General features: G+C 39.6%; 1 protein-coding gene across 1 annotated transcript; it reads left to right on the top strand.

The window, feature by feature from the left end:
* The first annotated feature begins 315 nt into the window (after nt 1-315).
* LOC124580514 (cyclic pyranopterin monophosphate synthase-like) lies at nt 316-750 on the top strand. The gene has a single exon (XM_047131262.1). The coding sequence runs from the start codon at nt 316-318 to the stop codon at nt 748-750; it is 435 nt and encodes a 144-aa protein (XP_046987218.1).
* Nucleotides 751-14,175: the final 13,425 nt, after the last annotated feature.

Here is a 14,175-nt window from a genome sequence, read left to right on the forward strand (position 1 = left end):
AAGGCACAAAGTCGGAAGTTGTTAAACCTTCAGAAACAAGATTTTCAAAAGTACTTCTTCTCAGATACCAATATTTCGCCCCTGTTTGTGTCGGATACACAGATGTCTCAGTTGTTGTCACATAATTTGAGTGTAGTGACTGAATCTAGAAAACAGTTTCTTTTGCTTCCCTGTACCCCAAGCATTATGTGCAATACAGGACTCCTAACAAGACAAACACACAGAGCACAGCCCTCTGTCTTCTCTTGCCGTTTCTGCAGTTTGGGAGCACAGTCCGGAAGTCTGACTCATGTTGACCGGACCGGCAGGGCGAAAATGGTCGACGTGGGTTCGAAGCTGGTGACAGAACGGACTGCTGCAGCACGAGCAAAGGTTTTTGTGGGACCCGAACTGGTGAAACTCGTACGAGAAAATGGCCTGAAGAAAGGTGACGTACTTAGCGTTGCTCGCCTGGCGGGAATTGTGGGGTCCAAGCAGACGTCCAGCCTTATCCCTCTGTGTCATAACATATCTTTATCCTCTGTGGCTGTGGACATTGAACTGGACTCTGCTCTCAACTGTGTGATTGTAACTGGCACGGCAAAGTGTAGAGGGCAGACGGGTGTGGAGATGGAAGCTCTCACTGCTGTATCGGTGTCTGCCTTAACAGTGTACGATATGTGCAAAGCTGTGAGTCATGACATTGTGATATCTGAAATAATGCTTCTGGCCAAAAGTGGGGGAACTAGAGGAGACTTCCACCGGACATGAGCATCTGTGTGGGGCAGTGAAATAAGTTAAGTATACCTGGTGTGATGTAGGCAAATTTCAAAGTCTGTTCATAGTTATCATAAATTATATACACATCGAATTGGCCTGAATATGAGTTTCACCTTTAATTTCGAAAAAGAGAGAAACTTAATTAAAAATAATTTGTCAAGTTGCCCATTTACAAAAGCTTTTCAAAATGTGATTTACCCTTAACCAGTTTTTTTGTAGTACACTGTAGATAAATTACACACAAAAACAAAGCTTTCAGTTGCAGTTTTCATGTAAGACACTCTTAACTTCACTAACATTCATTGTTTTGTCACTGTCAGTATTTTTGTCACTCTCCTCCCAAAGTACAGTGCCGTCGCTACAATCCCGGGCATTGCATGTGCAGCATTTCTTGAACCGTACCTTTAAAAAGCACATCTGTTAGATGAATAACTGTGAGTTTGAAATTTGCAACGTAACTGTACCGAATTCCAAATCTCTCTCTCTCTCTGTGCCCTCCCCCAGCTGTGTGGTAGTGTCCTCTGTGTTGCTCTATTGTCTCAATTTTTGATGGTCCCATGCTGTGAAATTTGAGGTGAAGTGTTCATTCTTAAATAAATAGTGTGTATCAGCTCTTTTCTCCTAGGATCAGGTTGTCATTGCTGTGTTCATTGATGTAAAATGACACTTTTTTAACAGTTCCTAAAAGGTGCACCACTTCATTGACACTTTTGCTCAGGTGTAGAGCATATTGGCCAGACTAATTTACATGTTTCAGCTTTACACTGTATGGTATCCTCTTTTTTAAAGGCCTATTATCTTTCTTGTGTGTGACTTGTCCAGAGATTGAAAATGTTTTATTTTGTAAGTTACCAATCCAGAACAGGTTTCTGTCAATTTAATTCTTCAGGTTTTTCCAGAAGTTTGCTGAAATTCCCGAGTTGTCCTTTGCACAGTCGGACATCATTGTCTTCCTCGCATATTTCGGTGACATTAGTTGTTGCTTTCACAAAGTGCTACTTGAGACTGACCGTCAGATGGAGCAGGTCTGTAATTTGTTCCCTCTGCCTTCGTGCTTCATCTGCAATCTGCTCTGACAGACATCATCCTCGGGTATCCGTGTTGCGTGATATTCCGAGTGTCATCTACACTCACGGGCACGATTCTTGTGTGTTATGTTTTCAGTCCAAGCTGGTTGGTAGAATTCTGTTTGCAGGCTGTCCCCGTTTGGGGACAAGGATCGGCAGGGCATGAAACCCTAATCTTTTATCTTTCAGTTAACTCAAATGTCGAGTGTCACTTTTTTCATGTACTGCAGTTACAAATATAAGAAAATACAAAATGAAAATTTCTCAACATAGTCATGTTTCTTTTCAGTATGTTTCTCAGATCAGTACACTGCAATGTAAATATTCCATTAAAAGAATATATTTTTGATTGTTTCTTCAGTCAGAGATGCATTGCCTTTTTGACTTAACAATCAATGTCAAATCATTGTCCCTCAAACAATCCTGCAGGGGTTTGACAATGTGAGACCATGGCTTTATGGAGCATCACCTAGAATTAGCTGCCGTCTTTTCTGACATGATTTTAAATCAATGCTATCATCACTGTTTCTTTTGCTTAGGGTTTTGAGTCTAGGAATGATGCAAACAATCAGCAGTTTATTTCTTTGTTATGTGATCTTTTTTCTCCTCCCTAGCCCCCTTTCTTCCTTCATTTGGTAGCCTTGAGCAAATTGAATATTCCTGCTTTTGTTTGTATTTATTAATCTGTTTGTGCCTCTAATTCTTAAAAGACTTCATTATGACACTAATAATCTGAAGCAGCAAATTTGGGGAAAAAGAGCTGCATCCATTTATGCTGTTGTAAAATGGAGGAATTGGTTGTAGTTGGAAAAAAAATCTGCCTTTTACAGCTGCTGATTTTTGTCATTTATTTTACGTAGCCCACCCATGATCTACAATCAGGTCTTCTTTTTTATGTTGTATTTTTTATGAGAATGTTGAAACATAGATGATTGTTATGCATCTTTGCAGCACCTAAACTTGAATATTGTACTTAAAAATGTTATTTGTTGTCTTTTTTAAATTAAATTGTTATGTTAAAAAAGTGAATTAAATGATTGTTGCCTGTGACATAATTTTGTAGCAGCTAAAATTAAATGCTGGTCTTCAATATTTTAATTGTTATAGTTTGGGGTATGATTGTTGTAATTAGAAAATGAATATGTGCCTTGTGCACTATGTTGTTACAGTAATTTGGAGTTTATTTTGTACATCATCTGGTGTAAATTATAAGAATTTAAGCAAAAACTTCTGTCTCTCAACAGATTTCTTAATAACACTATTCCAGTAACTGGATATGCATATTGAAATATCTGTGTTGTATATTAGATTCTATGACCTGTACCGAGGCAATATTTTGCGGTTGCAAATTTTCTTGACTATTATTAAGTGTGTGTGTGTGTGTGTGTGTGTGTGTGTGTGTGTGTGTGTTGCTTATGCCCTACATACGAGTCCTCCAAGGTTCTTATGATCTGACCAATGTACGACATGCCAAAATGCTACAGCTGCATGGGGAGATACAATTAAATCCCATCCCCCTCTCTCTCTCTCCCTCTCTCTCTGTCTCTCTCCCTCTCTCTCTCTCTCTCTCAAAGATCGGCAGGTTCAGGAATCTAACACAGAAAGAATTTAATCACAGTTTCTTTTTCATCTCTATCATACAATGTAGTCCAATTTTTTGCTAATACAGATATAACATTTTGTGATTTATGTTGTGTACTCTTCAAAAGATCTAATGATGTCCTCATTCCCTTCTTATAAACAAAACAAAAAGAAACTGACAATAATTGTCATTAAAGTAAAACACAGAACAGTGTCTCCATAGCATCAATGAGCACATCCTTTCAGCACCTTTGACCCAGGCAGTGAACACAGCAGCAGTCAGTCTATGACTTGCAGCAGGTGAATCCCAGTCAGCTGCATTGCTCATGCACCCCACGTAAATAATAATAAACAAAATCTAACAATACACATAACCAAGTCTTGATTTGTGACAGTATACCGCTGATGACGAAAAAAATTAGACCCAAAGATTTTGAGATGTGGTACAATAGAACTTTTGCTCTAGTTGAAGCGGTAAGACACAAATGTTGTATTCACACTTTTAAAAAGCTCAGAAAAGTGTTATAACTTTTTCAGAAGTCTAAATCAAACTATGGAAACTCTCGGTAGGAACTTAGAAATATAGGAAATGATAGAGTGCTACTTACCATAAATACATGTTACGAAGTCTATTTTTTTTTTTTCTTTTAACAAATCTAGCACTGCATATTACTGCCAAATTAGTCATTACCTATGATTGCCCCAGTGGCAGAAGTATGTATAATAATGTCAAAACGTTTGTGACACTACACACTAGGACAAGCTCAAGTTTCAGATACACGTTGATTGCGTTCTGGATGATGCTATCTACATGTTCATCCACACTCTGCAAACCACTATGAAGAGTATGACAGAGGGTACATCTCACTGTACCAGATATTAAAGCTTGTTCATGTTTCAAGACCATTTAAATCTTTCTCTGCATGCTGTAATTAATCTAATATTGTCCTCACGGTCCCTATGGGAGCAATAGTTACAAGGTTGTAACATATTCTAGAGTCGTCTTTTGGTAAGCATACTTTCTTAGGATAGTGTACATCTTATCTTGAGGCATCTGCCAATTCAGTTATTTCAGCATCTCTGTGACACTCTCCTTTGGGTCAAACAAACCTGTGACCATTTGATCTGCCCTTCTCTGCATGCGTTCAAATCACCCATTAATCCATTTTGATATGGGTCCCACACATTTGAGCAATATTCTAGGATGGATTATACAAATGATTTGTAGAATGACTGCATTTCTATGGTATTCTACCAAAAAAAATCTAAGTCTTTCGCCTGCCTTACCCCTGAGTGGGCCTATATGACTGTTCCATTTCATATCCCTACAAAGTGCTCCACCCAGGTAATTGTATGAATAGACTTAATCCAAGCAAGACACCCTGATACTGTAGTCATACCACACTGCGTTTTCTTCATTTTGCAAAATGCACGATTTTACATGTCTGAACATTTAAAAGAAAGTTTGAAATTATCAAGATCTGACGAATGTTTGTACAATTTCTTTCAGACTGTGCTTTATTCTAGATAAATGCACTATCTGTGAAAAGAGTGCTTTACTATTAATATTGTCTGCAAAGTCATTAATGTACATGAACATGAACAGGAATGGTCACAACATACCTCTCTATGACACATCTGAGGTTACTTCTACATCAGATGATGACTCCCCAGCCAAGATAACATGTAAGTCATTCCTACCAAAATATCCTCAATTCCAGTGACATATTTCACCCGATATCCCTCACAGTAGCAATTTTGATAATAAGCATCAATCTGGCACTAAGTCAAAAGCTGTTCAGAAATCGAGAAATACTGCCTGCACCAGTCGAGCCAGGAAGACGAAAGTTTGAAGGTCAGGTTGACAAAACAGATTTTTAATACTCTTGATAACAACCTTTAAGTTTCTGACGTAGTTCAGGGGAATGACAAAGGGATCTTTGACAGGCTGGATTAAATCTAGGCGGCATCTCAGACCAACCAGAGTTACAACTTTAAAGGCTTCTACGCTGAGCAAATACAACGGGCTGTTGGAGGAAGAATGCAAAGGCAGCTTCTAGTAATGTGCAATTGCTATTCTGCATGGTCTTTAATGGCCATTATCAAATTTTAAAAAATTAAGAATAACAATAACACAGTACACAACAGGAAGGGTACAGCAGACTTTCCCTGATTGTTCCTTACATTATCTTTCCTTGATTTTTTTTTTTTTTTAATGATAATGTTTCTAAGTCTTTCCTGGTTTCCATTGAAAGGTTTGGATTGTTTCAAAGATTAATTTACACATTTTTTAATATTTTAATGTATTCTAGGACAGGAACTCAAAGAGCACAAGTATAAAAAAACTGCATGTAGGACATTCATGTAAAGCTTCCCATTTTTAACTGCAAGGTAATGGCAATCTATTTTGTTACAAGAAAATGAATTGGGACTTAGTTCTCCAGAGCTGATACTATTATAAGGAGTTGTGATGGAAGAACATGAGTTCCAAACAATGGATGCCTTGGATCTGTTTGCTGCTGCTTCTTTTTAATCTCTGCTGCTAATCCCATGAGTGAAAGATCTCTACCAATGAAAAAGTAGATTTGAATGACATTAAGTTTCTTCTCTTGTCGATAGTTGTTTCTACTGAAGAGAAATGAGTCTGGTCATCTTTGTCCATTTGCAGTAATTCAAAGGTGTCGTAGCACCTGACATGTATGCTTGAAAATAACAAACGATCAAAAATGTAATTAACAGAAGTATTGACAGCAGTAAGCTGTATTTATCACATTCAAAAAGTTTGTAATAGCTGTGGACCCTTGTTTTATCATGTCAATCCATTTGTGCCAATGGCTAACAGAGTACCATTCACCATCATGTCAAGTGGCAATAACAGTTTGCTTGCATCATAAATATTGAGTGTCAAAAGATAATTCTAACAATATGAAATAGGACAGATTGCTACTCACCAGTTAGAGCAGGCAATGGGCAGCAGACAAGCATACTGAAAAAAAAGAAACTGTCAGATACTATATACTCAAAAAAACACTTAGGTACTGAAGGAATTATCGAAATACCAAATAGGGCTGAAATCAGTAAATGTGACATACATGTGAAGACAGAAAAATAATTACAGTTTCAGAAAAAACTGGATGATTTATTCAAGAGAAAGAACATCACAAATTGGATGAGATGGTCCACCTCTGGCCCTTATACAAGCTTGGCTCTGGCTGATAGAGTTGTTGGATGTCCAACAGAGGGACATCACGCCAAATTCTATTCAAATGTCACTGTAGATAGTCAAAATCCCGAGGTGGTCTAACGGACTTCCCCATAATGCTCCTTACATTCTCAATTGGGGAGAGATCCAGCAACTTTGCTGGCCAAGGTAGGGTTTGGCAAGCATGAGGACAAGCTGTGTGCAGACAGGCATTATCTTGCTGAAATGTAAGCAATGTATGGCTTGCCAAGAAGGGAAACAAAATAGGATGTACAGTATTGTCAACAGACAACTATGCTGTAGGGGTGACATCCATGTCACCCTTACAGCATAGTTGTCTGTTGACCAAAAGTGATCTGTTACGAAAAGAAATCGCACCCCAGATCATCAGTCCTGGTAGTTGGACCATATGGGATGTGGCATTCACGGTGGTATCCCACCGTCTGGGGCGTCTTCAGACGCATCTGTGATGATCATTGAGGCTCAGTTCATAGTGGGACTCATCACTGAAGCCAATTATATTCCAGTCAATGCAATTCCAGACCAGGGACATGCCTGGGGACACACCAGATAGCAGTGCGATACCAACCCGGCTGCTGGCTGCCATACAGCCAAACGAGGACTGATGGTCTACTGTGCCATTTCTTTTCATAACAGGACCTCTTTGGTTGTCATCTGTGTCACCATTACAACACAGACATCTGTTGACGATATTATAAACCCCATTTTGTTTCTCGTCATGACAAGCCATCATTTGCTTACATTTCAGCAAGATAATGCCTGCCCACACGCAATTTGTCTTCATACTTGCCACACCTTATCTTCGCCAGCTAGGTCACGGGATCTCTCCCCAACTGAGTATGTCTGCGGCATTATGGGCAGGGCCACCCAACCAGCTCATGATTTAGACAATACAATGTGCCACTTGGATAGAATTTGGCTTGATGTCCCTCAGTAGGACATCCAACAAATCTATCAATGCCAAACTTGCTCAAGAGTCAGAGGTGGACCAACTTGCTCAATTTGTGAAGCTCTTTCTCTTGAATAAATCATTCAATTTTTCTGACATTGTAATTTTTATTTTATTTTATTTATTTTTTTTTTTTTTTGTCTGTGCACGTACATCACATCTACATATTTCCATCCCACACAGATAATTCTTTCATGCTGCATAATGTTTATTTTCATCTTACGAGTGTAATCTAATGGACAGAGCCCACCTCAGCATAGGGAGTCTCTGCTGGTTGGGAGTGTGGAGGTGGACAGACAGAGAGAAGTGTACTAGGGGGACGTAATAGTGTGTGAGGTTGGAATGGGAGCAGGGGAGGGCATTGAGGTGTGGGGCCACAGGAACGAAGCCTAGAAGCTCTAGCTGCGACATATTCTTCACTCCTGTAAACCCCGTTACCTAAACCTTTGCTAGTCTCTCTGTCTCACATATCTAGGCCTTTACCTGCTCCCACCCCGGCCTCACACCACCACACCTGCTAGATGAGGACTGTCCCATACTTTCTAATATCTAAAAATCTTCCTTCAATGTGCCAGTCTGCCACTCAGTGTCTCCTCTAGGTGGGGAGCAGAAAGCTATCCTATTCCATATTATTGTTATTCCATCCCAGATATCCCAATGCTTAAAAATTAATTTTAGGCTTGCCGTAAAGTATTACACAAACACTAATTGGTTATTTTTTCTGATATTCAAATTATATTTTGCTCTCATTTTTGTCCCTTTATCTAATCAACTTTGCATTGTGACATTTCTGACGAAAGTACGAGTTATTCAGAAATTAGGTAAAAAGTAGTGAATTCTTCCTTTGAATCACTCTCACTTTGTCTCAGGCACGAGCAAATGTGTGTACCTGTATATGCATTTAGTTGTATCAAATTATCTTCCCCAACACACAAAATGGGGGTCATTATTCAATTTATCTTGAAAGTATGTGTGAAATGCACTTTCCACAAAAATGCTCAGATGCATAACTCTCAAAATATGTGTTTGAACAATAGGTCTGGAATTTTTAAAGACAAGGTGAAGAAACCATTGGATTGTATAATTTTTTTATTAATCACAAAGAAACAACATGATTCAAAGACATCAACAACAGCAATGGAAGTTCAAGTGAATTGTCTGCCTCCAATTCTGATCACAGAGAAACACTCCAATAGGAAAGAGGGCACAACATCCTGCTCCATTTTCAAAAGCTGCAATGTCAAATATTACAACCTGTAACAAAAAAAGGTCATGTGATAAATATTGTTTACATATCGATTACAGTAACAGAGGCATATATGGTCTAATAGGAAGGGTGAACACAAGGGCAGGACATGGGGAACAATGAACAGATGAGATGTGAAACCACGGTAAGTTAATAGTGGTGATAATGCCAGTTAATTACATGGGTGGGAAAAGCAACCACTCTTGCAACTCAGAGCTACTCTTGTTTCTGCAACTGATCTTCCGTTCCTTCATTGTTCCTATTTTTCTCATATTAATAATTCTAGTTATAGAAGGTTTTCTAACTAAAAGCTTATTAGCATTTTGTAATGAAACCGATAAACAATACAGTCTCATTCTCTAATGGAAGAACACAGTACATCGCGTTCGTAAATAACTTGATCCAACAAAACAGTGGACATTCATTACATGACATTTAATTTTAAGTATCAATACAAACACTTACATAAAACATTATTTACACTCAAAACCCAATATTCAAAACTGATGTCCATATGTGTAACTGTTTACAGTAGCAATTATTAATATAGTTACTATTGCTAGCTTTAATATGGATTGTTAAAAAGTTTAGAAATGTTAACTTAAAAATGAACTGTAAGCAAAATCTTTTCTGTTAAAAAGTTAATGTTGAAACCACTGGAGAAACATTATAATGTATTATTGTAGTCATCATGTACACTGAAAAAAAAAAAAAAAAAAATTGCAACACCAAAAAGTAATTAACGTAGAGTAATGAAATTTCAGGAACATATATGTCTAAGTAACTTATTTAAGTGATTAACATTGCAAGATCACAGGATAATATAAGTGCGAGATACACCATTGCAAATCTGATACACTAATGCATTGAAATCCAGTGTAACTGCCCGAATGTAAGCATGCAAACGTGCATGCATTGTGCTGGTTATGAGTTTGTGGGATGACGTTCCATGCCTGTTTCACATTGTCATCAAAACAGGGATGGTTAATGCTGTTTTTGGGAGACACTGGAGTTGTTCGATGATGTCCCGTGTGCACTAAATTGGAGCCAGACCTGGTTATCAAACAGGTCAAGGCAACATGTTGACATACTGTAGAGTATACACCCATGCCTCCATCTTTGCTACCCTCCCTGTTTACCTCTACCCTGTTGCTTCATAACCTGGGTTGTGAGTAACTGAATCCACTTTCTCTTCTTCCCCTTCTTTCCCCTCTCTCCTCCCTGACGAAGGAACAAAGTTCCAAAAGCTAGGATACGTAAATTTTCTGTTATGTTTTGTGTATCTATTGGCTGTACTGGCCAACCCCTCTATCTCTTTGTTAGTATTTGTTTCACGTCTTTATATGAGATTTTCCATCATCACAATAATGTTAGTTTATAATTTACGGACAGCCTAATCCATTATTTCCTGTCAAGGTTTGAAACTTTAGAAAATCATAAATTTTGTCTTGGTAAAATAAAGGTGATTAGATGTTTCCCTTATGCACATGTAAAAGACTGTCAGTTCACATCTACGTTTATAATCTGCAATCCACCAGGAGGTGCATGGTACAGGGTAAGTCCCATTGTACCAGTTATCAGGGTTTCTTGCTGTTTCATTCATGTATGGAGCGTGGAAGAATGATTGTCTGAATTTGTCTGAATGCCTCTGTGTGAGCAGTAATCATTCTAATCTTATCTTCACGACCCCTGTGAGAGCAATATGTGGGGGCGGGTGGGGGGGGGGGGGGGGGCGGGGGGGGGGGGGGGTTGTGGTATATCCCTAGAGTAATCATTTAAAGACAGTTCTTGAAACTTTGCTAATACACTTTCTTGGGATAGTTTACACCTGTCTTCAACAGTCTGCATTTCAGTTCCTTCAGTATCTCTGTGACACTCTCCCATGGATTAAGCAAACCTGTGACCATGCTGCGTTTCTTTGTATACATTCAATGTCTCCTGCTAGTCTCATCTGGTACAAGTCCCACACACTTTAGCAATAGTCTAGGGGGGGTGGGAGGGGGGGGGTCACACGAATGACTTGTAAGCATCTCTTTAGTAGACTGATTGCACTTCCCCATTATTATACCAATACACCAAGGTCTACAACCTGCTTTACCCACAACTGAACCTATGTGATCATGCCATTTCATATTCCTACAAAGTGTTACACACACGTATTTGTACGAGTTGGCAGATTCCGACAGTGACTCACCAATATTATAGTCACAGGATACTAAGTTTATACATTTCTAAACATTCAGAGCAAGTTGCCAATCACTGCACCATGTTGAAATCTCATCAAGATCTGACTGAATATTTATGCAGCTTCTCTGAAATAGCACTTCATTACAGATAGCTGCATCATCTGCAAAAATCCTGATTTACAGCAAGGTCATTAATGGACAAGAACTGCAAGGTCCCCAACACACTTCCCTGGGGCACACCTGAAGTTACTTCTACATCTGATGATGACTCTCCATCCAAGGTAACATGCTGTGTCCTTCTTATCAAAAAGTCCTCAATCCAGTCACGTATTTCACTTGATACCCCATATGATCGTACTTTTCACAGTAAGTGTAGGTGTGGAACAGAATCAAAAACTGTTAGGAAATCAAGAAACACAATCTACCTGTTGCCTTGATCCAACGCTTTCAGCAAGTTATGTGAGAAAAGTGAGAGTTGGATTTCATATCATCTATGTTTTTGAAAACCATGCTGGTTGATATTGAGAAGGTAGTTCCGTTCGAGATACCTCATTATGTTTGAGCTCAAAATATTTTCTAAGAATCTACAACAAATTGATGTCATGGCTACTGGATGGTAGTTTTGTCACTCCTACAACCCTTCTTGTAGACGGGTGTGATCTGTAACTTTTTCCAAAAACTAGGTAAGGTTTTTTGGATAGATTACAGTGAGAAGAGAGGATAACTCAGCCACAAATTCAATATAGAATCTGACTGTGATTCCATCGGGGTCTGGAGCTTTGTTTAATGATTTCAACTGTTTCTCAACACAACTGACACTAATACCTATTTCGTTCATTTTTTCAGTGTACGAGGATTGAATTGGGGCAGTTCTCCTGGGTTTTTATTTGCAAAGGAACATTTGAAAATCGAGTTCAGAATTTCAGCTTTTACTTTGCTACCCTCAATTTCAGTTCCTGTCTCACTTGCTAGGGACTGGACACTAACTTTTTTGCCACTAACAGCCCTTACATACGACCAGAATTTATTTGGATTTTGTGAAATGTCATTTGACAATATTCTGCTACAGTAGTCATTGAAGGCTTCATGCATTGCTCTCTTGACAGCCAAACATGTTTCATCCAGCGTCTCTCAATCTATAATCCTACACTTTGTTTTACACCTATTATGCAGTAATCTCTGTTCCTTTAGAAGTTTTCTTTACAGTGACTGTATACCACGGAGGTTCCATCCCATTATGAACTGTTCTACTAGGAACCTATCTACTCAGTGCGTGGTCAACTGTTCTTTTCAAGTAGAGGAAGAGCACCTCTACATGCTCCTGACCTGTGCTGAAAGTTTCAAGTTCCTCACTGAGATAAGATATTACTGATTTCTACTTAGTTAACTGAACGCATAATAAGAGGGAAACATTCCATGCAGGAAAATATATCTAAAAACAAAAATGATGTGACTTACCATACGAAAGCACTGGCAGGTCGATAGACACACAAACAAACACAATCATACACACAAAATTCTAGCTTTCGCAACCAACGGTTGCTTCATCAGGAAAGAGGGAAAGACGAAAGGATGTGGGTTTTAAGGGAGAGGGTAAGGAGTCATTCCAATCCCGGGAGCGGAAAGACTTACCTTAGGGGGAAAAAAGAAAAGGTATACACTTGCACACACACCCATATCCAACCACACATACACAGACACAAGCAGACATTTGTAAAGGCAAAGCGATTCGGCAGAGATGTCAGTCGAGGCAGAAGTACAGAGGCAAAGACGTTGTTGAAAGACAGGTGAGCTATGAGCAGCGGCAACTTGAAATTAGCAGAGGTTGAGGCCTGGCGGATAACGAGAAGAGAGAATATACTGAAGGGCAAGTTCCCATCTCCGGAGTTCTGCCAACGCAGAAAATCTTTTTGGTTTCGATGCCTTTCGCGTTTTTGGGTTCTCCATAGTTGACTCTGTCAATATTGTCTCTGACGCTATTCCTTATGCTCAACTGGATTCCTTGTCGACTACATTTTCGTCCCTTTTTTCTCCCGGTTTAGGCTGTGCGAACAACTTTGAAGCTCATATCATGCTCAAACCCACGGCTCGGCCTAAGTTTTTTCGGGCTCTGCCCATTCCTGTGGCCCTTCAAGATTGGGTAAAACGGGAGTTGGATCGTCTCACTGCGTCAGGGGTCTTACTTCTTGTCACTTCCAGTGAGTGGTCCTCTCCTGTTGTTGTAGTTGCTAAGGCCAATGGTGATATTTGTCTCTGTGGCGATTTCAAAGCCACTGTAAATGCTCAATGCCTCATTGACACTTACCCTATGCCCCGTCCTGAAGAACTGTTCACTAAACTCGCTGGAGGACAGTATTTTTCTAAAATTGACCTGTCAGAAGCTTATCATCAACTTCCTCTCGATGCTGCTTCCTGGCAGTTTCTGGTCCTTAACACGCCTTTCGGCCTCTATCAATACCAACGCTTGCCATTCGGGGTTGCTAGTGCCCCTGCTCTCTTTCAGCGATTCTTGGAACAATTATTGCTCCCTGTCCCTGGGTGTATCAATTACACGGACGACATTGTTGTCACTGCCTCCACCACTGACGAACATCTTCAAAATCTCCGCACACTTTTTAATGTCTTACAGACTGCCAGTCTTAAATGTAATCTTCAGAAATCACAATTTTTTCAGGCATCTATAACGTACTTTGGGTTCCAACTCTCTCGCGATGGTATTCAACTGTTTCAACACACTGTTGCTGTGATCGATGCCCTTCCTCGCCCTACATCTGTTAAGGAACTGCAGGCCTTCTTGGGGAAAATAGCATACTATCACAAGTTTTTACCATCTGCGGCGTCGGTGGCTCAGCCGTTGCATCCCCTGTTGCATAAAAACGTGCCTTTTCACTGGTCCGCGTCATGTGACGCGGCTTTCCAGAAATTAAAGACTATGCCTGGCTACTTATCGACCTGGCCAACATCTTGTTCTTGCCACAGATGCCTCTCAATACAGGGTCGGTGCAGTCCTTGCACACCATTTTTCTGACGGTTCAGAACAACCCATCGCTTATGCCTCCAAAACGCTCACGGATGCCCAACAAAGGTATTCCCAAATTGAGAAAGAAGCTTTGGCCATTATTTATGCTCTTCATAAGTTTGGTGTTTTTCTCTATGGCTCAAAA

The sequence above is a fragment of the Schistocerca americana genome, unplaced genomic scaffold (assembly GCF_021461395.2).
Source record: "Schistocerca americana isolate TAMUIC-IGC-003095 unplaced genomic scaffold, iqSchAmer2.1 HiC_scaffold_33, whole genome shotgun sequence".
NCBI lineage: Eukaryota > Metazoa > Arthropoda > Insecta > Orthoptera > Acrididae > Schistocerca > Schistocerca americana.